Here is a 27,673-nt window from a genome sequence, read left to right on the forward strand (position 1 = left end):
TTTGTAATGTACTAGTCTAATTCCTCATGAAAAACTATGGGTTTGCTTCTGCCTGCAGCTTTTCTCCTCACCAGAAGATGGAACCAACACTGTAAATCAGCAACTTAAGCTATTTATGATGTTACATGTGAACTGATGAAATCACAGCAAACAAATGTATTGTGCCAACCAACCCTGAGAGTGGTCTTCCATGAGAGAAATTTCTGATGAAATATATAGTTATATATATATATGTTTATATATATAGATATATACATATATTTATATATATACATATATATATATATATATAGCTATATATTTATCTGTGACCTTATTTGCACACTGGGCATGTAGGAATATTAATTCAAATAAACTAAGTCAATGTGAATCAGTTAATGCTTAAAGTGCTAAAGTGGCTATCAAAAGTGATTTGCTGTATTTCTCCTTTGTATTATAACCCAGAATGAATACTTTCATCACATTTGGCTTCTAAATACTTTAAAAGTCTTACATTTTTGTCAGTTATCTGGGAACTCAAGGAAACATCTGTACTGAAACATCCTGTCAAATGCCCTTTTGAGACAATAGCTTTTAGGCTTATTAGTATTCATTTTCCCTTCATGAATATCTCCTACTATGTTTCCTGGAAATAAAATCTGCCATTACATATATTATTCTATTTTCTGCAAGGTGAGAGCCTACTATCCTAAGGCAGTCAATGTTCCACTAAAATTTTCTTTAAGGTTAAGGCCCCAAAAGGTACAGACATGGGATTTGGCTTCAGCTTTTAGCAGTCTGTACGAGAAATCCCAGCAATTCCTTAAGGGGAGAAAAACAAAGAGAACAACCCTCAAGCAATTCGATCTCCCATGGAAGGACTTCATAATTGCTCTATTTAGTGATAAACTGCACGGAAGAGTCCCTAAGAAATGTTGATCTTGCTCACAAAAAGTTTTCCTGTGCTGTTTCTCTAAGAGAACTACCACTACGGCCTTCTGTGTGCACCCACCATGATGCTGCATCACAGCTCTTTCCTTCACAGGCCCCTCATGTCCTTCTCTGGAACCATAGCTGTTACACCTTCCTCTCAGACACGTACTTGCAGAAGCCTACAGTTGTCCAAGAGGACCCCTAGCCTGCTCAGCCACTTGCTCCCAAGCCATTTTAACACCTTTTAAAATAGCAGTCTCCTTCCCAATTCAGCCTCCTCGTTGAAAAGCATTGCCCATGGACTGGATCTTCCTCTCCCTTACAGAAATGTTTTACTTTTTTTTTTTTTTCTACATACTGGTAGCAAGCCTGCACCAAATAAACCAAGTACAATCTATTTTCTCTGCTTCAATATAAACTCATCCCTCCTCGCATTGCCATCTTTTTTCCTCCCGTTAGGCTTACTTCTGTTCAGTTTCTCAGGCTCTAACAAAAACATTCCCAATGCCCATTTCTGCTTCTATTTCCTTCACCTTTCTGAAATTCCATTCCTTGTTAATGCGTTATGGTTACTCTCCCATTCTTTTTACACTCCGTGGGGATACAGGTCAGCATTCAAGAAACGTGCACTGAATGTAAACAACTGAATAAAAATGGAGAAAAACATTTAGCATTTAATAGGATTAAAGCTCCTTTAAAATAAAGATTACTGGGCTATTACAAAAGTTGAAGAAGTTATTAAATCCCATGCCAATTTCCTTGTATTACTATTGCTTTCTTTTTTTCTGCCAAAGCACTGCCAAATGAGGGCAATTCAGCTGAGGTTATAAAACGAGAGGCTAAAAATGACTACAATCAATAAAATTAGCTAATATGTTTTCTTCTCTTTTCATACAAAAATATTTTGTAAGTATAAAGGACAGACTCATGTTAAAATCCTACTAAACAATCTTCACTAGCATGACAGCTACTTGTTTGATCAAGAATCCAAACACATTACACTTCTGTGCACAACACACACAAAACATATATTCAGGTTTGAAGTCGTGTTCCCCCTCCCCCCCAGTTATTGAAGTTTGGTCTTTTACCCCATTTTCTTAGCTACTCAATGCACGTCTGTACAATGTGCATTAAAAAATATTGTTAGAACCCTCCTGCTCCCACCCCCTTTTTCCTCTTTAAGGTTATATATATTGGAACTCAAGTTAAAAAGTATTGAGTAAATAACTACTAACCTGACTGAAAGGTCTCACTCGAACTGCCACTTTCACGCTGTCAACATTTGGCATTTTTATAAACTTTCATTCAGTCATGAATACTCCCAAGAGGAAGAAAATTAAAGTGCATGCAGCTACTTTTCTAGAACATCCTGCTCTGAGATAGAAAAATCATGGCCCCAAAAGACACTTTTTACAAGCTTAGTCTATTATTAATACATTCATTCATTATGTACAAGGTGTTAGTTAACCAATAAATTATTTCTTAAAGTAATTGTAGCAGTTTTTACTAATCAAAAAGTTTAATGTCAGGTTCCACCATTTGGTAGTCTTCAAAGTTGCATCCATATATAAATTAACATACATAAAAATAATCCATTGTCTAAAAGACCGCACATCAAAATAGTACTTCCATGTTTGCTTTTAAAAGAATAGTCTTTTTCATCTATTCTTACAAACTGAAATTTTATAGGGACATTTACTCCATAGGCCAAGATTATTAATGAGATAATCATTCAAAAATATGGTTTGTAACTAAGATTTCTGTACATTTTGGTACCTTCAGACTTTTAAGTTAGCTTTACCATCAACCTTTCATTTCAGTGCTGTGATATGTAGACTTCAAATATTGCAAAATGTTTACAGACAGTAATTATTTCAATTATAGTTGTATTCGTATCAATCTTATGAAAATACTTTGAAATTTGAGCCAAAATTATTTGGGCAATATCCCTCTAAATTTGATATGCTATTGTAAGCATCAAACTCTATAGCTTTTTGCTGATAACAAATTGTAAAAAATACTGAAACATCTGAGATGTGATCTAGTTTTATAAACTGAAGAGCAGCTTTCCCCAAGTTTAAGACAAATACAAAAAAAATATTGCACAGCTTAAAATACAATTGTTTACATTCTGACTTCAATACAGTACAACTTAACCATGAATGTAAGTAATTACCAGTTTGTATTCATGAGCCCAATTATTCGTGCCAGAAGGTCAATCATCATCTATAAAATTTAAACTAGTACATTTTAAGTGTTTGTTATAGTAGTTCTAAGCAAACTTTTAAAAACTTTTGGCCTCATTTTTCAGTATTAACAACTCTTGCAAACCAACATTAAAATTTGAGAGATACAGGCCATTCAACCCACTATTCCCTTAAAAAGCTATCAGACAGTAAGCATATTGTGAAGTATACATTTTTATTTAACATTCCTAAAATAAGCTGTATTTACATATTATATAAATGTATGAAGTCTTAATATAAAATAGAAAACTGCATTGACTGAGGAAATCACACTCCATATGGAGTTACTTATTGAAGACCATTTGTTTATGAAATTTTACAATAATTTATATAAATTATCTCTTCCAAATTAGATGATTATTTTTTATTTTTACTAATCCACACAATTTTGATGACTTTACAAACAGTGGTGTACATTACAAACTTAAAAAACAGTTACAGCATCTTCCGGCGCACAACTGGCTTTGGAAAATTAGACAGTCTTTTTTTGTTCTTACGTAGATTCTTCTCTGTCGCATCTGTGGTTTCTTTCTGTTTGCTTTTCTTTCCATCCACTGGACTTGTAAAAGGAGAAATGAACTGTATTTCTACTGGTGGAGGTGACCAAGAACCTTCCTTTCTTGTGGTTCTGTGAAAGCAGCAAGTGTCAAATTGATTATCAACAACAGTTAGTAGAGGGGAAAAAAAGTGAAATTACAAAATCAATGCCAACAAATTAATTTATGGGCTTCTTTTTAGACAGCAATGAGGCAGAGAAGGTACATAAATGAACTTTTTGCTTTCATTTCTTTTCATTTCTTTAATTTCTGCACTCCCAGTCATTATTCAGATGAGATTTTTAAGGCCCCTGCAAGCTCTAAGTAGCAAATGTCCTCAAATTAACCATTTTCCAGAAAGAACCAGAAAACAGGTCCAGAAACAAGACCTTCTCTTTATTCATTGTCTGACCCCCTCCTGCCTTGTATAAGGAACTAAAGACCTTAAGGCTGTGGTTTCTTTAGATGGAATAAGATGAATTAAGAGCACATCACCATCAAGTAAACACAGGAGTAGCCTTTCACCATTTTCTATCCCCTTCTTCTGCTAGCAATAGAAAACTCAATCACTACATGGGGAAAAATGTGTCTATCAGACCAGCGAGCTGGACAGCTCTGGACTGCTACATAGCCAAGTGGGATGTTTCAAGTTAGGTGGCTATTAACAGAATGACTACCACAAGAAATAAACTTAAGTATTTTAAAAGAGTTTCATACTTGCTTGTTTTGTTCGCTTTTGATTTTGCAGTTCTACCCCTCTTCGATTTTTGTTTTCCCACAGACTCTATGGATTTGGTATCCTCCTCTTCTTTAGATGGAAGCTCCTATGTTATGGCAAAAAAAAATGTTACTCATGTGCATGCATTCTTACACTTCTACAAAATACAAATGAATGCTTTTTTTCAATAAGAAATCATGATAAAACTATGATTTCCATAAGCACCTCTAAAAAAAAAAAAATCAACCTTCCACCTCAAATTACTGCATCATCCTAAAAGTTCAAATTTGGAAATTAACAAATAACACACCACCTAAGTTTAAAGATAAAGACAGACACTTGGTCTTGGGCAACACTTGGCAGGGCAACACTTGGCAGGGCAACACTTACTGGTTCTCAACTTACATAGATTCAAAATTGACTTTTGTAGCTAATTTTCTTAAAGCAACAAACCTCTTTTGCTAGCTGACTGATTTAGAACTCTCTTTTTAGATATACTTCCAAGGAAAAAGACAAGGCATTGAGAAGTACTATTTCAAAAAGAGATACAGACTAGAAGTCAAAAATATGAGACAAGTACAGTTTTTACTTACCGGTTCTTTCACAATTCGGGAAATACTAGAGACATTTTTTCTCCTTGACCTCAAAAGAGGGGGTGAAAAGACAAATTGAGAAGACAAGTCCGGGTCTAAATCCTTAAGCTGCACAGGATGGTCTGCTTTTCCAGCTAAAACGATAATGAATTGTTAACATGCACGTACATTATAAAGTACAGTGATGTTAAATTAGAGCTGATAATAAAGAGTACAATAGCTTCCTAAAATAAAGGGCCCAATCAAGTTTATAAACACTCAGTGTGGAGGTACTTCTTCATAACTGCCTCTTAGGATCCATCATTTTATAGTGAATTGTGAAACAAAGAACTAGAGCAGTGATTTTACTTGTACCTACATAGTCAAAGATGTTTTGCTCAATCAGCATCAAGTGTCCTCACAGATTTCCAAAAACAATTAATCATGTTGTCTAACAAAGAACTCTGTATGCAATAACTTCACTAGCAAAGCATATGCCAAAAAGAAACAATCACATAATTAAACAGCTGTCTAGTGTGTTGCAAGATGCAGCTCATTTTACATTAAAAACTGAACAAAATTTGGATGCCTCCTTTATTTCTGCCATGTGGGGGAACGGATGACAATTGTCTGAAAAGATGTCCCCCTAGACTTCTAAGTTGATAGGAATTAAGGTCATGACAAAAAAAAAAAAAAAAAAAATCAGGTAAAATTTTATTTCAGTCTATTTGAAATGTTTCAGCCTCATCATTTGCTTCCCCCACAACTGGCCAGCCAAGCATGTGGAGTTCAAGAAAAAGGTGAATTTCCAAATTTTTACTTTTGTAAAGTTAGATTATTTACAATACTAAAAGCCATACTTTGGGTCATAAAACAGTCTGTTTTATGTCATTTACAAGACAGCAACATACCCTGTTTTGCATATGAACATGTTGCACCTACCTTTAACTTTCTTTGACAGCTTTGTGAGAGGAGGAGAAAAAAGGAAGGATTCATTTTCCTCAACAGACAGTTTCTGATGCACACTAGTTTTACGGGATCTTGTAATACGATCTGTTAGAGTTCTTGATGCATCATCATATCCTGATGTGTTTACATCCGTGAGCAGCAAAGGACTGCCATCGGGTCCTTGAGGGAAGGCTTCTTCCCCTGTGCTCTCCTCCAATATCGATGGCAATCGCCTCTTTCTGCCCCGACCCCCTGTCCTTACTGCAGTCCTGGGTGTGGTAGATTGTTCATTTGGCTGCTCAGGTGTTCTCTCAAGAGCATCTGTTTTTTCTGGTTTAGCATGTGTAACCCTTCTTGCTCTTCTCCTAGGAGTATCAACGACTTCCACTTTCTCACCTGAAGGTATGTCTTCCTGAGTAGAGGCAGATTCAATGTCTGCTGAGAGATTCCGTACCAGCTTCCTAACACTTCTTCTAGGAGTCACAGGAAGTTTGAGTTCTGTTTGAGGAACTGATGATTTAGACAGATCAAGGTCAGAATTTTCTGAAAGATCCGATGAACTCGTTTTTCTTCTTCTGCCTCTTTTCATTGGCACAGGTAAAAGAAGTTGATCACTAGGCTGCACCTCTTGCTCCATGACAGTATTTTCAATAGGTTGTGAATTACTGCTTTTTAATTTTCTTATACTTCTACTGGGACTGACTGCTGTTTTTATCCTATGATCAGTGCCAGTCTGGCCAGTTTCTTGATCTCCTGCTGAACGTTTTCCTCCTCTAGTCCTTCTAGAAGTAGCAGAAGTAAAAACGCTACCTTCAGCAAGAGAAGTTTCCTCTTTAGCCTCTTCCAAGAGTTCAGATGCAGCTTCCTTTGCTCTCCTTAATCCTCTTCTTGGAGTAGTGGCTATGGACTGTGTACTGCTGGACAATGTCTGTCCATCAGATTGGCTGCTCTCTGCTTTTTCTAAATTAGTCTGTTTGGGCTTCCTACCTCTCCTCGGGGTAACAGGGGTTACAGGTATTTGCTCATCTTGAGTATTTTCTACTCGTAGAAGACTAGAAGTCTCAGGTGCTTCTTTTGTTCGCCTGGTACTTCTCCTCGGAGACAGTCCAAATAGAACTGGTTTGTCTGTTTTTAGTAGCTGCTGATCATCTGATGATGGAATAACTAAACTTCTATTCAGTTGTCTCCTTGGGCGTGATCTTGGAGTGACAACATACTCTACTTGACGTATGCTGGTTTCGTCTTCCACTCCCTCTGGCACAGTTGTTAAGGAAGATTTTGACCTTTGCATTCTAGTTACCTTTTTACCTATGCTTTCATGAATAGATTGTTCTACAACTTCGGATGTAAATTCTTTACTTCTTGTGTCTTTGATTACATCCAGTAAGTTCTCAGCAATAGCTACCTTAATGGGTTCAGGCACATATGGGAGTGACTCGGCAATATTTTGAGATTCCTGGTCACTAGTCACAGTAGACACTGAGTTTGTAACATGTTCTTCATTTTCAGTATTTCCAAAACTGTTCACGGGTTTTTCATCTGTTGTGTTAACAGCTGGTTTAGAAGTATCTACTAATTCAGGGTCTCCCATCTCTCCTTCACCTTCTTCTCCTTCCAACACTAAAGTAAAATTACTCTGAGATATAAAAAGCTCTCCATCTGCTTCAGCTGCATCACATTCATCATCCTTATTATCAGGCAAATCACATGCAAACTGCTGCTCTATAGTATCATAGCTGTATTGAAGATTGCCTGATGGATGTAGTTCACTACGTGGAGACATTTCAGGTGCTTCTTCTGAGGCTTGCATGTTAACTGCATCATCTTCCAGAACCTAAGTTAAAAAAAAGTATGTTAATGCATTAATGATTACCAGACTAGCTTCAAACTGAGACAGATGAAATTAAGGACAGTAAAATGCTGCTTTTCCTTTTAGATCACCACTGAATGTAAAGTTAAAAACAGATAGTGTACTCTCTGCTACAGATGAGGTTCATATATTTGAGGAACCGAGAACAGAATATTCAGTGTATTCAATCACACGCTCCATTTCTGGTATTTTGGTTTATGACTAATGATTTGCCACCACCCATGAACAAGGGGAGCAGTTTTACAATACAAGCTGTACACACAACCAGCAGTAACCACCGCACTATAGTACTTTTTGGGCTGACTACACATCCACAGTGACTGACTGCATCCAACACAATTACACCCCCCAAAGTTTAAAGTTTGTCCTGACAGTTGTGGCTGCAACAATTCAACATTTAGTCAAACTGGCTAGATATCATCACAGCAGGCAAACTCAATACTGCACTTCAAGGAATCACTTGGATTTGGTGAAATAACACATGTGATGTGAATTAGTCTTATTTTTTGTAGTTCCCTGTACTGGATGGTTATTTTTTCCTTCTAGATCCACATGAGATACTTGATCTTTTATGTTGAGCACAAAACATAAGAGAATATCCTAAAGGAAATTGACAGTGTATTCCGTATGGCACTTCGAAGACATGCACCTGTATCCGAATAACAAATCAGCTCCAGTAAGGTGAGGAAAACAGGATAACTGTAGAAACCTTAGTTCTAGTTTTCAGTCCATGTGAGCAACCTTTTAAATTCTACATTTAACAACATTTTAAGATGTTAAAAAAAATGTGTGCTTTTACAGAAAAAATCTTTGAAGTAGCTGAAAATATATTGAAAATGAAATTAAAACAGAATTCACAGTAATGAATTATGTTAGCAAGAAAAAACTAGTAAAGGATATAAGCACCTAAGTCGCTCTGAAAATTAGTTAGGTTACCCTAACCTAATAATTTTGCCATTTAGTAAAATGTTATGCTGTATTGAAAAAACTGCTCTCCCCAGCTTCCCCAACTTTTCATGTTTTCTTTAAAAAAAATATTAGAAGTCACCTAAAAACATTTAAGCTATAGTAAATCAAATGAATGCAGAGTTTAGGGGCTTTGTTTTTTGTTTTGTTTTGGTTTTGTTTTTGTTTTTGTTTTTTTTAGTTGTTGGAGATCTCAATGACCCAAATCTTGACAGGTTCTCTTCTGTGTTATACATACAGAAAATACAAGAGGAAAAAAAGTTGTCCACCCTTACATAGTGAGGTTAACTCGTGTTAGCAAGCTCAAGAAGCTGAGATGTTCTTGTGTACCTTTTAACTCTAAGACAAGACAGTCCTGAAATTTGCTGCATTTTCTATTTTGTAGAAAATGAGAAACTAATTCACTTACGTGAATTTCTTCAGTTTTTGGAAGATTATTAGAAACATGCATTTCTTCCTGCGCAAAGGGAAGATTTTCTTCAATTTCGTCTAGGTTACGTTCTTCAGGTAAATCCACATACTTTCCTTCAAGACGATTTTCTGAATTGGTACTGACCACATCCTCACTGTCAAGGATACTTATCACAGCTGAAAGAGATTTACATCGTTTAAACTTAACCATTGAATGAATGGCACAGGTTTAAGCAACAGAAAGTAACAAAGGGAGCAATAACAAACAATACAGTTCACCATCCTACCATGTGTATTGGGCTTTCTCCAAAAACTAGGAGGTAGTCTCACAATAAATAAATAATTTAAAAAAAGAAATAAAAAAGTAGGAAGGGGAAGTCAGCTGCCATAGAGAAAAAGAACAGAAGAAATGTTGGCTGAAAAGGCACCTTGACAGCTAGCTATGCTTCACAGCCTTCATATTGAGGATGCATCATTGTTTAAAATAGCAAATTGAGTAGCAGATCTCATTACAAACAATATAAAAATGGGGTACAACATTAAAAGAAATATGAATCTTTCCTTCTAATATTTTAAATTTTACCAATTTTCTGAAGATAAAAAGAAACATTCACTACACATTCTCTACATGGACTTCCTTTGAGGAATGTCTTCTCTGTATGGGTTAACAAAAAATAGCAGTAATATCCTACTAATATTTCAGTTAGAGACACATAGTGGTATGACAAAATGCTCATTTAACTTCAGGAGGTTAGTCACATTAACTCGTATAACATCTCCAACATACTATACATACATTCGCTGTCTGCCTCCGGGGATTCAGAAAGCTGGGGATTTACTACAGGCAGTACGTCTCTTTCTTCCGATGTAGAGGCCTCTTGGTGGTTTGTTTCACTTCATAGACAGAGGAAAAAAAAAAAAAAAAAGAGAGGAATTCACTGTTAAGCTTCAAAAGATACCTTTAAGAGGTTTATAAAAACATTCCCCCACTGTAAAATCTTCAAGTTTAAAAACTGAATGAATTGATTAAAACTAGAAATTCCTTACCCAACTTACCTACACCCAATTTGTGACTCATTTTAGGCAATGAATGATATACTTAATATTCTTCCCAGCTACATAACACTAGTTCCATGAGAATGAAGTTTTAGTAAATAATTTGCTTTCTGTAGAAAGAACGCAACTGCTATATTGGAAGCTTAGAACAACCTGAACAGGTTTGTACCAGCATAAGTTACCACATGAAATTAAGGGCTCTTTCATTACTAACATTCCCGTTTCATCTCTTTAAAAAACAGTTGTGCAGGTGAAAAAACTGCTTCCCTTTCTATAAACAAGTAGATACTAATTAAGTTCTCTTTTCTTTGTACTGTCAAGTGTACAAAATACTGCCAGAAAGAATTCAAACCCCAAAATAAACCTGCTAAAGCTACAGGAATCTTAGGTGTAATTTTTTAGCTACACAGTTTTCAGACAAAAGCAGAACAGTATGTTCATGCTATCTATCCTCAAAGTGTAAGAAGATTTGTGTGGCCCATTGAAAAAAGTCTTTATCACAATACTTTGGGGTCCACAACCATTTGAGAAGAAAGGACGACAGCTAGTCAATATGGGTTATATTTGTGCCAAACTATTTATATTCATAGATAGAAAGGAATAGGTAAACCATTGTGCATAAGAACATAGGGAATAGCCAAAACCAACATCATAGTTTTAAAGCACAGGAAGGTCAGCAGTTGCACAAACCCAAAGATGCATTTTATAAACTTACCCTTCATTTGCAGTCCAAGAAGCAGCAGCCTCAGCAGCTTTAAACACAAATTTACCATCCTCAGGAAAAGTAGGACATTCAGTAGTTGATTCTTCCAAATATCCTAGAAAAATAGACAGATAGATGACTTTCCTATTTCACTTAATTACTTTAAAAACATTCGTATGAATTAAAGAAAAAACAAAATAATGCTACCAAGTCTTCAAATCCATAGGCCTGAATTTGTTACAGTAAAACCAGAATAGCCTGCTGCATAATCTCAGTCAAGAAAACAAAAAGGCAAGTGGATATTTTGATTACAAATTGAACTTGATACATTATTACTGGCCAAATGACCTACGCACTTCAGAAAACATCTTTTGTTCTTAGAATTAAGAAGTCAATTTTCTTATTTCTCTTTGGGTATTTATCTCATTTCAGCAATGCTTACTCATTTCTTGACTGTACTTCCTCTCTTTTACAAGAATGCATCTAAGCCAATTTCTTGAGTTTTCCTTCTAATAAATGATTGGTGTTGTTTAAACCCAAATGCTTGCTCATGTTTTTACCTTGACAGCTTCAATTTCAGACACATCCTCCTTTTCTTATTTCTATTGCCTGCTTCCTCCAGATCCAGCAATCACCTCTGCAGACTGTATGCAAGACTGGGATAATTTTGCCAGCTCTGGCCAAAAGAGAGCTATGCAAACTGCCCTCTAATGCTTCCAGAGGACTGAAATTGTACAAAACTGTTTCTACCACAGTCCAGCAATGACAAAGCCTCTTTACAGGGTTATTCTTTAATGATTAGTACCGTACTAATATTTTTAATGAAAAGCACCTGTGGTTTCTTGTCCATATACAAGACAAAATAAGAGAGGACATTTTGACCTATCTTACTAGAAATATTCAGAAGAATCCCTTTTGACCCAATTGTCAAATATTGACGTCAGCTGTGTTTACACATCATCTTCCTGTTCCCACAAAAATGAAAAAATGCTACCACTCTCAGCTCTTCACCACTGCTTGCCAGCTCGTGCGTTACACCCCTTCTCACCTACCAGCAGGCCTGTTTCATATAAATGCATCCTATGTATCCTGGAACTTGCTTGAATGAGTTGAACTGAGATGAATTACTGAAGACCAACTGAAACAGGTCTGGAAAACGCTATGTAAGCTAAGCTGTTGTGCCAGTAAAATGAGTAAGAACAACTGTAATGAAAAGCAGACAGATTCATTTCCAAAAGGAAACTGAGGACTATTGAGGGGGTAAGTATCTAGTCAACATACATTTTACGCTAAGATTTCTGTAAAACAAGAACAAAAAAACCTTTAAGTACCTCTACGACAGAGCCAAAAGCCTAAATTTTCAACTTTGATCCCTCAAATCACTACTGCCTCTTAGCTGCAACTACACAGAAGAAATGCCAGTCAAATCAATAATGCATTCTTAAAGTCCAGGATATCTGGAAAATCACTCAAAATGAAGTGGTAATTTTAAAAGCCTAGGACAAGGAAGTACCTAGGACACTTGTGAACCCTCATCAGTACCAACTCTTGCACTCATCAGTAATTTAACCTTTTGAAGACATTTGAAAAATTAATTCAAAAACTTAAGTTAGCATATGATGGAACACACCAGCTTCTTTTCTTGGTTCTGATGAATCTGTTTGTTTTATCTGGAAAGGTTTATCTTCACCCATTCCACGGTCCTCTCTCTCTGGTTCTTGAAAATCAGCAGTTTCTTCGGTGAAAGAATTAGCTGGTTTAGCAGCTATAAAAATGACATCATCTTCAAAATCACCAGGTGATTTTGCATCATGATATTCCAACGTAGTTTGGTCTGACCTGGCAGAGACATTACTATTTTCTTTACTGACATCCATTTTCTCCAAACCACCTCCAGGTGTGCTTTCCAAAGACTCTTCCATTTCAGCATGACCATCCTCGGGATTCCTCAGAGTGAACAGAGGAGTTTTCTCTCTACACTCAGACCAAGCATCCTCCACCAATCCACGATGATGCTCAGATGAAGCTCCAGACTGTGCTTTATCATCTTCTGTTACCTTAAAAAAAAAAAAAAAAAAGTAACAATGTCTGGTTAAGTTTTACAACTGTCACCTTAAGCAAGGTACTGCAAAACTGTTTCTCATTCTAGCACTACCTACCATAGCTTTTAAAGCCGAATGCACAAATTCACCATGCTTTTAACTGCTTATTCAGTTTCCATGACCTTAGAGAATTAAAACTATGTCTTGTTTGTGCTTGCTTCTAGTGTCAAGTCTGCTCACTGTTTCACTACTCTTTTCTCAAAAAGAGGGAACTTAATTAAAAATTCTCAAGATTTCTTTTCACTGCTTGCTGTTTCAACTTGTATGCACTACCAACCTATTTCAGAGTGCAGTACGCCTACAGCATGGAACAAGTAAATTAAACTGGCCACTGTCTGCTATTAGTAAAACTTTATATAGGAAAGAGAACTTGTTACAACCAAATATCTCTTTGTAACAGAGAATATTCAGGTATTCTAATAAAAGGCTTAATAAAAGATAATAAAGTGCTGATTGCAATGACAAGTTGTACTAATACATGTATGGAAAGTTCATTCATACTAGCACATGTTCCTGACTTTGATACATCACTTCTGAAACAGCATGATGAGCTGGATCAGGGAATCAAAGCAACAGAATAAGACTGTGGGAGGAGTAGAACAGGGCAACTTCTCAGATGAAGAAGTTTCATTCGATAGCTACATGAATGCTATCCCTGGTGCAAACCAAGAAACAAAACTACGAACTTTAGGCCTGAACAACAGACAACAATACAGCTCTTTTCATCAGGAGTCAATTTTTATCTTAAGTAAACACAGACTCTCAAAAAGGCAGACTGGAAGTAAATGCAGCTCATGGCTTCTGCTGCTTTCAAAGGTGTTTAATTCACAAAGCTTAAAAAATATTTGTCACTTCAGAACAACCAGCTGAGTCTATGTTCACTACTTTTCTGCCGCATCATTATTCAATGAGATACAGCAGGAAGTTGAATTAGCAATTTGGACCAACCACAGCTCTTAACAACACCTAAGTAAGAACCATCAACACCACTGGTCTTTATTACAAAATATGCTCCTAAAACATCACATGCCCGCAGATCTAACACAACCTTTTTTGAACAAATGCAAATAGCCTTATGACTTGCAATTCCAATTCTCATTATATAAGTTTTGGCAAACCTTTTAATAAATATGAAATAATAAATTTATTTTAATAAAAATACTTAATGAATATGAAAATCAAATCAGAGTCTGTAAAGCCTTTAACTGTAAAAATCATTAACTGCAGCCCAGCTTACCCCAACAGTCCATTTTACATTTGAGTTCTCTTCTCTGAAAGATATTCTAAGTTCCTTTGCTCGTAAAGGAGGAGTAACTGATCGCCCTGGAGATGCAGAGGGAGTTGCTAGGGGTGTGGTGCGAAGGCTGGATCTCAAAATAGACTGAGGAGTAAACCCAGGAAAACCAGGAGCAGCAGCAGATGTCACCAAAACTTTAGCTCTCTATGAAAAGATATAAAAATATTTATTTTAAAACTAGTTACATCTTTAAAAGAGAAGACTTCACTTGCAAAAACATTCATTTCAACTACAAACACAATTTGTAACAGCATAGAGGACAGAATTTAGCCTTTACAATGCTCTCTTTTTCCAAATGTATGAAAAGCATAATGATAAACAATCCTTTCTATGCCTCTTTTGCCTGTCTTTTTTCCCCATTTTTTCTTCTTGTTTATAAAATGTAAACAAAATGTTATTTTTCAAATTAATTTCATGAAATTAAGCTGCAATGTCAGCTGTAAAAATACCAATTTATCTAGAGCATTCAGGTCTTCTTATTCCAGCTCATAAAAAAGATTTTTCAGAAATTAAAAGGTTTAAAAGTTAAGGATACTGAAAATAGCTTAACAATATGAACAAAACTTAGTAAAAAGTTTATAATTCAGAGTAACATCTATTTTGTTCAGGTAGGCAAAGGAAAAAAGAAACATCCCAAGAAGGTATGTCAAACGTTATTTTCTTACAAAATATGCAGTTTGATGGCAGTGAATGAAAATACAGTATATTGCTGTAGAAATTATTATTAGTTACTGCAACAAGCGATCACTGAATTTGACACAACACCTGCAGATAACCACAGCTGTTACTCACTTAACACTTAATAAACTGAAGTATATACATTCTTGCTTCTATATACACACAAGTCAGACAGAGCTATTAAGTGCTTAAATAATGAGATGATTATGCTGCAAACTGCACGTTAAGTACTTTGAGAAGTCCCATTTTAACTTTGTTCCACGGCAATGAAAACAAGCGTATTCCATGAGTTATTGGACAACGTGCATACTACAATTAAATCAGAATTAAATGTCCAATTTTAAATTTCCTTTTCAGGACTTACCAATGTACTGCTTCCAAAGGCACCGTATATATAATAACCACATGCAAATTAAAATTTGAAACCCATGTTGTTTGTGTTAAATACTGCGGTTTCATTTTAAAGCTTACAGGCTTTGGTTTGGTTCACCGGTTCTTACTGTTTTCTTAAAACACAAACCTTAACCACAAGAGGAGTCTCTAGTAAACCCAGTTCTGATGCTCTTGCAATTCTTTTTTGTGGGATGGAACCATGTATGTTTGATTTCAATGGGCTGGATGCCATGTATGAAGTAGAAGGTAGGCATGGTGACTGCCAGCTATCATCCTGTGCTAGAGAACATGAAGGAACAGGGCGAACCACCAAATCCAGCAATCTGTTAAGATACACAATTTAAAATAAGAAAGTAAGTTAATAAATGGAAATGAAATTATGTTGTGTTCAAAACAGCTGAGATGATACATAACTAAAATATACAATGGACAAAAAATATATGTATACATTACTGCAGCAGTGAGGGTATCAAGCCCAGGTCCAAGCTACAGGCTTTTTTTTTTTATTTTTATTTTTATAAACTATTTGTTTACATTTTGTATTTTATTTCCTAAATTACTGCCTCTGAGGCAAGAGTAATCCAATTTTACATAAGTAGCGTAATTCTCATGTCAAAAGAATTAATCTGCATTTCAATGCTGGTACCAATTCAAATTCTCCACTTAGTTGCACCCTTATGTTGATTTTTGGTTTTCTGTCTATTGAACAATTTGAAAACAGAACACTCTGAAAACACAAGAACACGAGAAGCATCTTATTTCTCAAGATAATTTAAATGTAGTATTACTAACTATATTTAGTACCAACTAGTAATTCTGTAGGACAAAAATCAGTATTACTTATTTTCTACAGTATTAAGACAAAAGCCACATAAAATAATATTCCCTCCCCCTTATCTTTGGAACATTCTCTCTGTGGATCTACTTTACCTGGAACATTTTTGTGAAAATTTTGTAATTGGTGTCCCAATAAACGCCTCAGGCAACTCTGCATCAGGGAGAGGTTGATTCATTATGACTGGTGGTTCTGTAACTCTAGGACTGGAATTAAAAGGAAAATATGATTGACTTTCATTCACCTGCAGTACAAAACATATGGTGAAATAAACTAGAATTCTGGTATCACCTACAAGAAAATCATTATTATTAGTATTACTACTAGACCCTTTTTGTTGCTTGTAATTCTACCTATTTCTAAGTTAAAAAGCTGAAACAAAAACAGAAACCAGACACAAAGTGGTAAGAGTGGTACTTGATCACACAATAGCATCTATCAAAATTTGTACGCAACAGTCTGATGGCAAAGCTTTAGTTTCAGTTATCTTAAATTCTGTAAACACATTTAACACCATAAAAATACGTATTTGCTTAAGTAAGATTATTAACAGAAAACTTTCTCAAAATATTATTTCTCGCATTTAATAATAATTACTCTACTTTGCATATGCAAAGCAGCCAAACAAAGCTTTATTCAAGGTCCGGTTTCTCAAACACCAAGAAAACAAAACACAAACATTTTTTTTAAAAATCTTTATCCAAACACCTATCTAAAGACTTAAGTTTGTTAAAACAATCCTTACCTATTGTTTTGTGCAAAACTGGTTTTCTGCTCATTTCCTACCCATACTTCTCCAATTTTGGACAACACATCACTGATGAAAGTTGCTCTTGTATGCACACTTTCTGCATTAGCTTTTTTTGCTACTGTCGATAATGGCTTTGGTCTTGATACTGTAAAGTAAGAGGGGAAAAAACATTAGCCTTATGTAATCCAAGTGGTGGTAAGTTGTCCATTACACTTTTCCCCCCAAAATTTACCTTCTCTTAAGACTGAAGAAGGCAAATGGTAAGGCTTGGCTCTCTCCATAGCCAGCTTCCTTTGAACTCTAGGAAGGATCTTGCCATATTGGTCTAATATAGAATTTCTGGTAACTGCTCTCTCTCTCAAGCGAGGATCACAATCATGCTGATAAATTAAAAGAGTAAAGGAAAAAGTTTATAAAAAGTTAACTAATTACAAAAAGTTCATTGTAATCTGTGCTATTCTAATTAGTGAATACATTTCCTCTAAAGACGCATTAAAATGCATCCACTGCATGTAACAGCAAGTTCTACCCAACAGCAAACACCAATTCTGCCTAATATTTTTAGCAAGCGGACGGAAGACTTCCAGAACAATGAGCCTACAACCTTAAGTTGAAGGAGTTCTGGCACTCTGTACAAACTTAATCTGCCACGCATGTTGTCACCTGCAATTCCCACTCTCAAATAGCTTACCAAAGAGTAACAATGGACCTTGGTTTTCTGAAAAACCAAGGGCTGAGATGTCCTTATATACAAGGCACCTGCAAATTATGTTAGACAAAATAATTTGAATATTCAAACAGGTAAGAAAAAGCTACCTATACACATCTTCCAGACAGGTAAGTTTTCAAATGCAGGACCTAGAACTTCCAATACCATCTAATAGATTTGATTCATTGCAAAATTAAGGTCCTGGAAAACATCATACGCATCACAGATTTGTAAGAGAAGTTCACATAGACACGTGAAATGTTGAGGTATTTTAAGAAACAGAAGGTAGATAAAAATTGATTTTTCTCATACTAGAGGTAAAATGGAAATTGTGGAATCACAGAGCTCATACTGTAACTGAGGAAGTTAAAAAAAATAATAAAATTTTACATCTGGATATGCATCCAGGCTGCTCTCAGAAAAATAAAGTTGCATGGAAGATGCAAGAGACGACATACAACATATTCTTCATTCCACAGAAAGGATCAAAGCAACTTCTAATAACCTATGTTATTAATATGTTAATATGCATATATTATGTTAATATGTATGTAACATACATATCTGAACAACTAAGTAGCAAGACTGGCTGATATTTACTGTAGTAGCAACATGCATACAAAAAACAGTTCAAACCAAAGACCATGCCCTATAGCACCTCACAGTAATTTGCTCATATCCTTGAATACTTTACACTGAATTAACACTCTTGCAATCATACAGAATTCATTCATTAGTTTCTGGACCTGGAGTTCTTCAAGGGTTTAAAATCCCTTGATGTTGAATAAACAGTATTTAAGCTTACATATACACTGTGTACACACTATTTAAGCTTAAGCATTTTCTATCTTCTTGCCTTATCCAGACCATTTACAGTGAAAGACACTTTTCTTTAGCAAAAATAATTTGCTTTAGACTGTTAGGAATTAGGTAAAAATTTATTTTTGTAATGCAGGACTACAGTGAAATTTTAAATTTACAGCTTTATGTTACAAAAGGTAGATTCCTCAGATTCAGACTTTTAAGTGGAGTCAACCGGTCTGTAACAATTTATAAGTTCACAAAATAGCTCTGACTCGGTGAAAGATTTTGTTTAACCTTTAGGTTCAGCTGCAACTTAAGGTGTAGAAACTTATTCCTAGTATTTCAAAAGAATGGTATAAGAAACACTTAAACCATATTTGAACAATAAAAAAACAAGGTTTTTATGAAGTACCATCAAAAATAGTAATGCCTTAAAGAAACTTGCACCCCTGGACAGAACATTTATGCTTACCATAAGATTAACTTTCATTGACTGATTCAACTGTAGTGCTGGGATATAGTTGGCACGTTGCAGATGGTGAACTAAAAGAAATTCGTGATTTTGTACACCACCATTGGTCTGCAAAAACTTCTCCAAACACTCCTATGAGAAATAACACATTTCAGAAAACTATTATGATTCTGCCTCTTATCATTTCCAAAATGTAATTAAGACTTCTTTCTTGTCCACACTTACTTGTTCAGTGTCTGTGAAAGGGAGCTTCAGTAAATCTTGCATTAGTCCCATCTCCTGACAGATTTCATACATGTGTCTTAACAGCTCTTCTACATTTAACTTAGTGCTATGTTGCTGCAACAGACTCCAAGCCTCCACCATGCACCTGTTATTAATTTATAACATGTAAAGAGTATTAATCATATAATCCAAAAGATGTCTGAAAACTGTGTACTGAACACTTAAAGGGAACTGAAGTGACAGTGATTTACATCACTAGTTCTCCACCTTTCACCACACTTGAATACTAACATTGTGGCGTATATTTCTTTACCTATTGGACAACAACACAGTGAGAAAAAGCTGCACTTCACTACTGCTTGAGACTGATGGCTTCATCATCTGCATGTATTTGAGGGCTCGCCTATGCTCTCCTTGGCACATGAGCGATTGAATAATTCTCATATGTTGCCATGACACAGTTTTGATTGTAGCTGGATGAAACAGAAGGGCCAATGAATTCTGTAAAAGTTAGAAAATAGGTTTATTAAGATAGATAATAATCACTTCTGCAATAAAAGCACTCAAAAGCTTCCTAAATAATGGTGAAGGTGTATTAGATAATTTTAAATGACTAGTACTAATGAAATATTTGATACAGGAAATATAAATAAGAATGTTTAAGCATTTGCACACAAAAAAATGTTAGCCATCTAGAATTGTTTTAAAAGAACTTTAACTTGCACATTTCTAGGTTAATAAAAAGTAATATTCGTATACAGAAATTTGATAACTACATTATTGAATAGACAAGTTATTCTCCCAGATTATATTAACATAATGAAAAGCAAAGAACAAACTTCAGCACCAGAAAGAACATGAATAAGGTTCAAAAGTCACTTTTGCAATCTTCTGCCTTGAATCATACTATTATGATCACAGTTTTAGTATTTCAAATACCCAAAACATTGTTTTTGAGAAACTGTTCAACAGCTAAAAATGACTTAAACAAATGGCTTTGAAAATTTAAACAACAAGCATTATTCGTGTTGATTTCTTCTGTAATCAATTTCCCATCAAAGTAATAAAAACAAAATTTCAAATCATAATTTATTGCTGAAAGAATAGCAACAATATTACAATAGAGCTTCTGCTCCTTTATCAACTGTTAATGAGCTCAGCACCAATGAAAAAAAATCTTTTTAGTTTATAGCTTTGTACTGTAATGTATGCCTAATCAAACTGTAACATACTTACTTCATAATCATTGTGATCCAGAAGCCAAAAACCTTGAATAAGCCTAACGAGACCCCAGGGGATAGCAAAAACAGTTGGGAACGAGTCAATGGAAGTTTCTGTTTTATTCGGAATGGAATGCATGATATCTAGCAGCAAGTAAATTGTCTGATATCAAGTATCTGATTAAGGCAAATATATTTCTGAGATTAAAAATTTATCCCATTATACTTAAAAAGATTGTAATGAATGAGAACGTAAGAGTATTAAAAAGCAGAAAAAGAGTAATGGATTAGTCTTGCCATTTAAAGCTATTATAAACCAAAGAAAGCCAAATACTGAACCATAAAATTGCATCCTGAGTACATAACCAGGAAGAAATTTCTGTAAGGTATTCAAAAAAAGTTAACTTTAGATATTTAAATATCTCAGTTTTAAACTCAGACCACTGTTTAGTCAGAAGAGCTACCAGATGGACATTCAAAACATTGAAACACTCAAGGCTTACAAATTCCCTGGTGTTGGTTTATTTCCTCATTTCCAGAGTATGCAAAACAAAGTAAATCCTTATGAAATGTATTAGCTCTCAATGAAAAAAATCTGAATTTAAAATGGCATGATTCTTTGGTAATGCCATTCTCTCTTTCTAACGTGTTTTTAGGAACATACTCTAAGTCAGCTGTAAGGTACAACAGCTTTTAAAACACGTGAACTCTCTTGGCTCCCCTCTCCGTTTGCTTAGGCAAGAAAGCAATTCTGTATATTTCAGCAGCTTAAATATTAAGTTTCTGCACATTGGCTTTTCCCTTCTCTCTGTTTATTATTCTGTGTGCCTGCACTTAGAACAGAACAAAAGCAATCGCTGTTAGCTGTGCTGGTGGGAAAAAAAAAGGTACTGATAAGCTTCTGTTACATTTCCTTTTCCTCTGAAGCAGCACTTTTTGCGCATCATACTAGGAAACTGCCATTTACTACAGATACGGCTGCTTTAAAAAAATACATTTACATTTCCAGAAAAACTGTTTTTCTTATTATCTTTAAAATTCTTTAGTACACCTGTTTGCTCATACCAGAAAAGACTTTGCAACAAAGCATAAAAAATCCACAGTACTGAGAAGTAAAACAATGCTTCTGATTACCACTTAATTCTGAACTGAATTTTTTCACACTTGCACTGTGCTTGAAGTGTAAATTAAAAAGTTCTATTAGGCACCCACATGACATTTAAGTACATTTATGTGCACATATTGAAAACAAAATAGAAATAAATAAAAAGGATACAATTGCATGTTTGTCATTTTCTTCAATGTTTTCTAACAAATAGAGATCCAGCAGTGCCTGAAATGAGAAATTTAAAGTTTAAGAAAACCAAAAAACTCCAATCATCTGTAAGTCGTTTGCTCTTGTTTGCTTTTTTGCTTTTTGTTTTTTAAAGGAGCATAACACTCACGTGTAAACTAACAGGTGGGTATCTCCCAGTTCCTCCTTCATCTCTCCGCCACAGTTTCTCAACTTGTTCTCCTAACTGGGAAACCATTCCATCAATCATCAAGCAGTCAGAATCCCATTTTCCTCTGGAACAAAAAGCAACAAGGATTTGGACAGAGTAAAACACTAATTCTGTTTCAGTTTAAGAAAAAAACAAACAAACAAACAAACAAAAAAAACCAGCCAACTCTTCTAAAGCAAAGAAAGAAGACATACATACAACGCTGTGAATATCACTTGAAATATACATGCAAATACGTGAGTCGTTTGAGAAATGTTCATTAAGTTCTATTCAATTATTATAGGAGTTGAAAATGAGAATCTTAAAAGTTGTTCTATTACACTAAAAACTGCAATGAGGCTGTTTCAGGCTGTGTTACTTACCATACTAAAGGAATTGTAAACAATGTTTTTTAAGTGCCAAAAATAATCATTCTTATACTAACAGAAGAAATTTAACAGCATCAAAACACAACTTCTTAAGAGCAATATAATACCTCTAATTGAGTGTTCCAATATAGTAACTGATACACAACTTAATGAAAATTTCACATTTTGTTTTCAGTATCTCACTTTTATTACTGAAAAATGAGGGTTGGAGTTAGATGATGTTTAAGGTCCCCAAGCCATTCTACAATACACTGTTATTTTCAGAAAGCTGGACATACAGGTAAATTTTTACCATCATAAGCAGCATTTATGTTTCTATAGACATACCATTACAGTTATGTATGTCTGAACTTTTTAAAATTACATTGTCCCATAGACCACCAGTCTTCTACTGACTGTTTCTGCCATTTAATTTCCCCAATGATCAAAAGCAAAAAAAAAAAAAAAAAAAAAGCAAAAAAAAAGTGATTTTTATCCAATAGCCAGTACTATGCTAGGTAAGTCAAAATTACTTGTAGCTGACAATCTTATTAAAGCACACAAATGTGTGCTTTACTTGTGAGTAGGAGACTTAGGCCAATACAATTATTACCATCTATTACCAGTCAGTAACAGAAATGTTTTTTTTTAATTTATTTTCAAAAACACGCTTTATTCTATGTCCAAAATAATTGTTTTGTGAGTATTGTGTTTTGTGGTTGACATTTATAAAAAAAATGACAAGAACAATAAACATAACTATTGCCTCATCATTTTCCCTTAAACTATAAAAAAAAAACAAGGACTGGTACTAAGCAGAAGTATACACACACATTTTAGCACAGGAAAGTAACCTCTGTATTCAACAGAACATGTGCATCACAGAATTGAGTATTGCTGACAAATGCATTAAGCACAGCAAATACAACTGTTGATATCAAAGCTATTCACTAACTTCTGAATTTTCAGTGGAAGTGTTCCAGAATTCTCTGGTAAACCTTACCTTGATAAACGCTCAAGTTTCTGTCGATGACCAGTATAATAGCTCTGAATCAGAGGATAATTGTAGAAAGGTCTAGACAAGTGCATATCATCATCTACAGGCAGTAAAGCAAGAGCAAGTTAAAGTAGTATTGTATTAAATTTAAACAGAAGGTCATAAAAGCTAAACATCAAGAAGCACATCAAGAAGCATAAGCAAGCCTTCAGCTTTGAAAGAAACTAACTTTGTTTCTGCCTTTACTAGAACAGAAGGCACAAGACAATTCCTTCTTGCCTCCACTGTCACTTGAAGTTTACCGTTGATGTAAAATTCAGAACATGTACTGTAACAGTAAAACCACCTATTAAAAAAATGTTTAAAATACTAGGTATTTCATGTTACTGATCCAAATTACCTCCCTAAACTCAAAAGCTTATTGCTATTTTTAAAGAACACGCAGGAAAGAAACTGGCTGCATTATTCTACACAACACATTTGAAAAAACACTGAAATCTCTATTTCACCAACAGAACTTCAGCATATACTATCATGGAAACAACACTATTTGTTATTGATGAAACATTTACTAGACTATGGCTAAAAACATGTTTACAGGAATCACTGGACAGTTTCCTTGTTACAAACGAATTACAGTTGAAGCTTACCTAAACCCTCTGGTAGGAGACTGGATCGACAGAACCAGATGACTACTTGTGCATACAAAGAAATGAGGCTAGTTACCAGCTGCTTATTTGTCAAGTCTGTAACACCTTAAAAAAAAAAAAAAGAACAAACTTTTTTTAAACAAACTCCACAATACTAAGTGGAAAGCAGCAAAACAATGTGGTAGAAATCTCTGTATCACTTTCTCATTTGAAGAAAAAAACCAATCACAACAGAAAATAACTCTGCAAAGCAAGAGATTTACTAAAAGGTTAACATTAAAAAAAAATTAAAATAGAGTCTGAACTACTGAATACACTCTTAAGACATCTGTTTTCAATACAGCAGTGATTTTTAGTATGGCAAAGGAAAAGAGCTTTATTTTTTCAATATGCCACAAACAATTTATAATATAAAAAACTGCAGAAACTTAAGCAACTTTTCTTTTAGCAAGTTACTCATTTGTGCTTCCTTTATAATTTGTAATGCAGTATTTGTATTCAACTGAGTTGCTAGCTAAGAACTAAAGAGAATAATTTTAACCATTACCATATATAATTGTTGCAGTTTCAGTCTAGTTGCTTACAAAGCTTCTTGCTAAATGTAACCTCCCTTACTCACTTGCACGAAACTCCAGAACAAAGCATTTCCCTGAACAGATGCATATTAAGCAATAGTCACAATTTCTCACTAACAGCTCTTCTCCTACCTAAACTTGTCTTCTGAGCATCAAAACCAACAAAAATTCATGTTTCCACAACTACAACCCAAGTGTCACCCTGAATGAGAATATGAACTTCACAATAGAACATATGAAAGATTTAGTAATACTGTTACAAACCTTTTTCAGTAAGCTCTTGTGCTTCTGCTAGGAAACAATTCAAAACTGTGCTAAGGTTGCTCAAAACCAACTGGCAGTGCTGAAGAGACTGTATTGTTTGTGGGTCAATGAAGTTGCAGGAGCCATCAAACAGTGGAACACCTTTCCAAGAATAAATATTAAATCATTAGCCTATAGTGTAATTCCAAACAAGAGTTTCAAAGTACATTTAAAGTACTGTGTACAATATCATACAGAGTCAGATTATTTAATATGCTCAATTTCAAAGGATAATTTTATGATTGCAAAATGACTACAGTAATACTCACAGATTTGGTCAAATTCATCTTTTGTATAAATCACTTTGTTCCACGTCCACTCAAGAACAAACCGTAAACTAGCAGCAGAACTTGGCTGCTCTTTAAAAAACAAAAAGAACAAAAAGGAATGAATGAATGAACAACTTAAAACTCAAAAATATAAAACAAAGTCAACATAAGATGTATTACCTTCAGATGTCCAATGTTTAATGCACCCAGTCAGAAGTTCTAAAGAACTTGTCTGGACAGCAGCTGACAATACAGCTTCTAACTGCTCCTCCTAAATGCAACAGGCAAAATAAAATGATCGTCTTACACAGTTGCGATGTCTGAACCATCAATAATTAGTGTTTCTAAGTGTAAACTCATATAGACACCAAAAAGTCTTTTCATGCATACTCAACTAATTCCATATCCCTTTTCTTAATTCTAATCACAGTCTTGTTGGTTTGCGGAACACATTAACTTTTCCTCTGATATTTCAACTTACTAATTCTAACCTCTATTTGCATGCCTCTGCATTATAGTCTTAATTTACTGAGCTCCAATTAACTATTTTTGGTAACATCCTCTGCTAATATCCATTACGCATTTTGTGCATGTAAGTTTTGCATCAGGAATGCATTAATATGCAATGTTTGCACTAGAAGCAGTGAAGCTAAGGTCAAGCTGCTTTCTAGACTGGAAAGACATGAGGCAGCTTCAACATCAGAACATTAAGCTATAATTTTCTAAAATTATAGAAACAAAGTGAACTGTAAATTTTAATAGATTTAGATTTTATTTTAAACTGTTCAAAAAGTGCATTATAACATAGTGGGATTCATTTAGGAGGGTAACAACTATGCACAGAAATAAAATATTAAAGGGTAGTTTACTGCAGCTGGTGCTCTGATACTTCAAGCGAAACGATCCTTCATATCATTTTACTGAATTTACTCTTTGTTTGTGTTTTTGTTATTCATTTCTTTAGAACACAGTCAAAACTACACTTCTCTTCTAGGTAAAATCATTATGATCAAAGCAATCTCTGCAAGTCAGAATAAACATGGGACATTTCCATCTTTTTCTTGGAATTGTTTCAGACAAGGAAACAACAAAGAATTCTTACGGTGGTAAAGAAAACTCTAAACCAAGCTTCTTGACCATAATCCTGAAATTTGTCTTAACTAATAACCAAAAGAAATCCCTGCTCAAATCCACAAGTCTCTGAGTGATATTTTCACAATCAAACAATGATTAAAAAAATCCCCAACTTATTTCCAATTTATAGTTGACATCAAAGCATCAATTTTGAATTTAAGACTATGCATCATGCTTGCAAAATAAGCAGTCTAATGGCCAGGCCAACTTGACAAGAAATTTCCTTCAGCTGTCAGACTGTTTAAAATTGTTTCTTGTCCCAACATACTTCCCCAAATCCAGTGAAGAATCCAAGAGACTAGTACATGAGGGCAGTAGGAGGACTGCTCTCCCCTGCCTGTTTATCACAACAGCTCCCTTTCTCATGAAACACTTTAGATGACAGAACGGTTGGTGTACTGCAAATGGAAAATCTATGAAAGAGGGGGCTGCAAATACTGCAGTGGGATAAAGCAGATAAAAAGCAGTGGGTGTCAAGTTATCAGGTCTTAGAGTTTCCACAGCCCTGTCAGACAACACGGATCATAGAATACCCCGATTTGGAAGGGACCCATAAGGATCACAAAGTCCAACTCCTGGCACCGCACAGGTCTTCCTCCCACCCCTGATTTCTGATGAGCACTCACCTGACTCAGACTGGATGGCTGGACATCAACTAGTCTTGGAGACAACAAGCCAGCTATAAGACACCTATTGTAGCTATCACAAATGGCTTCACTTATTGAAGGACCAGATTTCTTCAAAAAATTCAAGGTCTGAAACATCAATCAAAAATTACAGATTAAAACATCATTGTAATTTAACCATGAAGATTCTAAATAATCATTGGAAAAAAAGAAAGTTTTGACAAACTACCCAGAAGGTTGCATCAGTAACATGCTTTAGTGATCTAAGTATTACTATGTAGTCTTAAAGATGGAAGCCAAACTAAGTTACAGTTTATAAAAATCCTGTTCAACTCAAATCAGCCCTTACAGTATTTTATCTAGGTATTTTCTAGCTTCTTTAGGTTGACCTTTCCTTTTCCTTAATCACTGCAGCAAAATACATCCTATATAAATGAAAACTAACACATTTTTAAACCACATTTTGGAAGATCCTTTCCGTAGTTGTTTGTGCTGAAGCTGATCAAGCAGTTCTGTGGGATGGTGTTCTTTAGTTCTTAAATATTTACTTGTGTTCAATGAGATATGTAACTACTTATGTTGGAAATGCTTAGCTAGCTGAAAAAAATGACTTGTTACAATTTGTGTGGTGGCTCAGAAGTTATTACTTGTCCAAGTTTGGAAGGAAAAAAAAAGACATTTCATCTTAACTTTTTTTTCTTCTCATCACAGATTAAAACCCTGACTGTACGATGTATCAATCAAGAAGCAACAGCTTTCCCTGACTTCTACAGGATTGTTGTTCTTGTTCTTAAGAACAACTTTCTTTTCCTTTCTGGACATCCAATCCTTCATCATGCTCAC

The 27,673-nt window shown here is 34.9% G+C and overlaps 1 protein-coding gene across 2 annotated transcripts in view; it reads right to left on the reverse strand.

The window, feature by feature from the left end:
- Positions 1-3,314: 3,314 nt before the first annotated feature.
- AHCTF1 (AT-hook containing transcription factor 1) overlaps positions 3,315-27,673 on the reverse strand; it is a 45,426-nt gene continuing 21,067 nt past the window's right edge. For both annotated transcript variants that reach the window (XM_082756280.1, XM_082756279.1), the window contains exons 12-36: positions 26,831-26,959; positions 25,251-25,341; positions 25,071-25,160; positions 24,763-24,903; positions 23,924-24,028; positions 23,280-23,373; positions 21,870-21,993; positions 21,701-21,757; positions 20,441-20,587; positions 19,518-19,705; positions 19,205-19,349; positions 18,980-19,111; positions 17,227-17,374; positions 16,989-17,139; positions 16,339-16,449; positions 15,536-15,731; positions 14,278-14,481; positions 12,569-12,995; positions 10,951-11,053; positions 9,976-10,073; positions 9,178-9,356; positions 5,927-7,766; positions 5,006-5,139; positions 4,412-4,518; positions 3,315-3,786 (exon numbers count right to left, since the gene is read on the reverse strand). In XM_082756280.1, coding sequence (XP_082612406.1) covers positions 3,594-3,786; positions 4,412-4,518; positions 5,006-5,139; positions 5,927-7,766; positions 9,178-9,356; positions 9,976-10,073; positions 10,951-11,053; positions 12,569-12,995; positions 14,278-14,481; positions 15,536-15,731; positions 16,339-16,449; positions 16,989-17,139; positions 17,227-17,374; positions 18,980-19,111; positions 19,205-19,349; positions 19,518-19,705; positions 20,441-20,587; positions 21,701-21,757; positions 21,870-21,993; positions 23,280-23,373; positions 23,924-24,028; positions 24,763-24,903; positions 25,071-25,160; positions 25,251-25,341; positions 26,831-26,959 — 5,334 coding nt within the window. In that variant the 3' untranslated portion in view covers positions 3,315-3,593. The remainder of the gene's footprint in view (positions 3,787-4,411; positions 4,519-5,005; positions 5,140-5,926; positions 7,767-9,177; positions 9,357-9,975; positions 10,074-10,950; positions 11,054-12,568; positions 12,996-14,277; positions 14,482-15,535; positions 15,732-16,338; positions 16,450-16,988; positions 17,140-17,226; positions 17,375-18,979; positions 19,112-19,204; positions 19,350-19,517; positions 19,706-20,440; positions 20,588-21,700; positions 21,758-21,869; positions 21,994-23,279; positions 23,374-23,923; positions 24,029-24,762; positions 24,904-25,070; positions 25,161-25,250; positions 25,342-26,830; positions 26,960-27,673) is intronic.

The sequence above is a fragment of the Aythya marila genome, assembly GCF_965140915.1.
Source record: "Aythya marila genome assembly, chromosome: 3".
Taxonomy (NCBI): Eukaryota; Metazoa; Chordata; class Aves; order Anseriformes; family Anatidae; genus Aythya; species Aythya marila.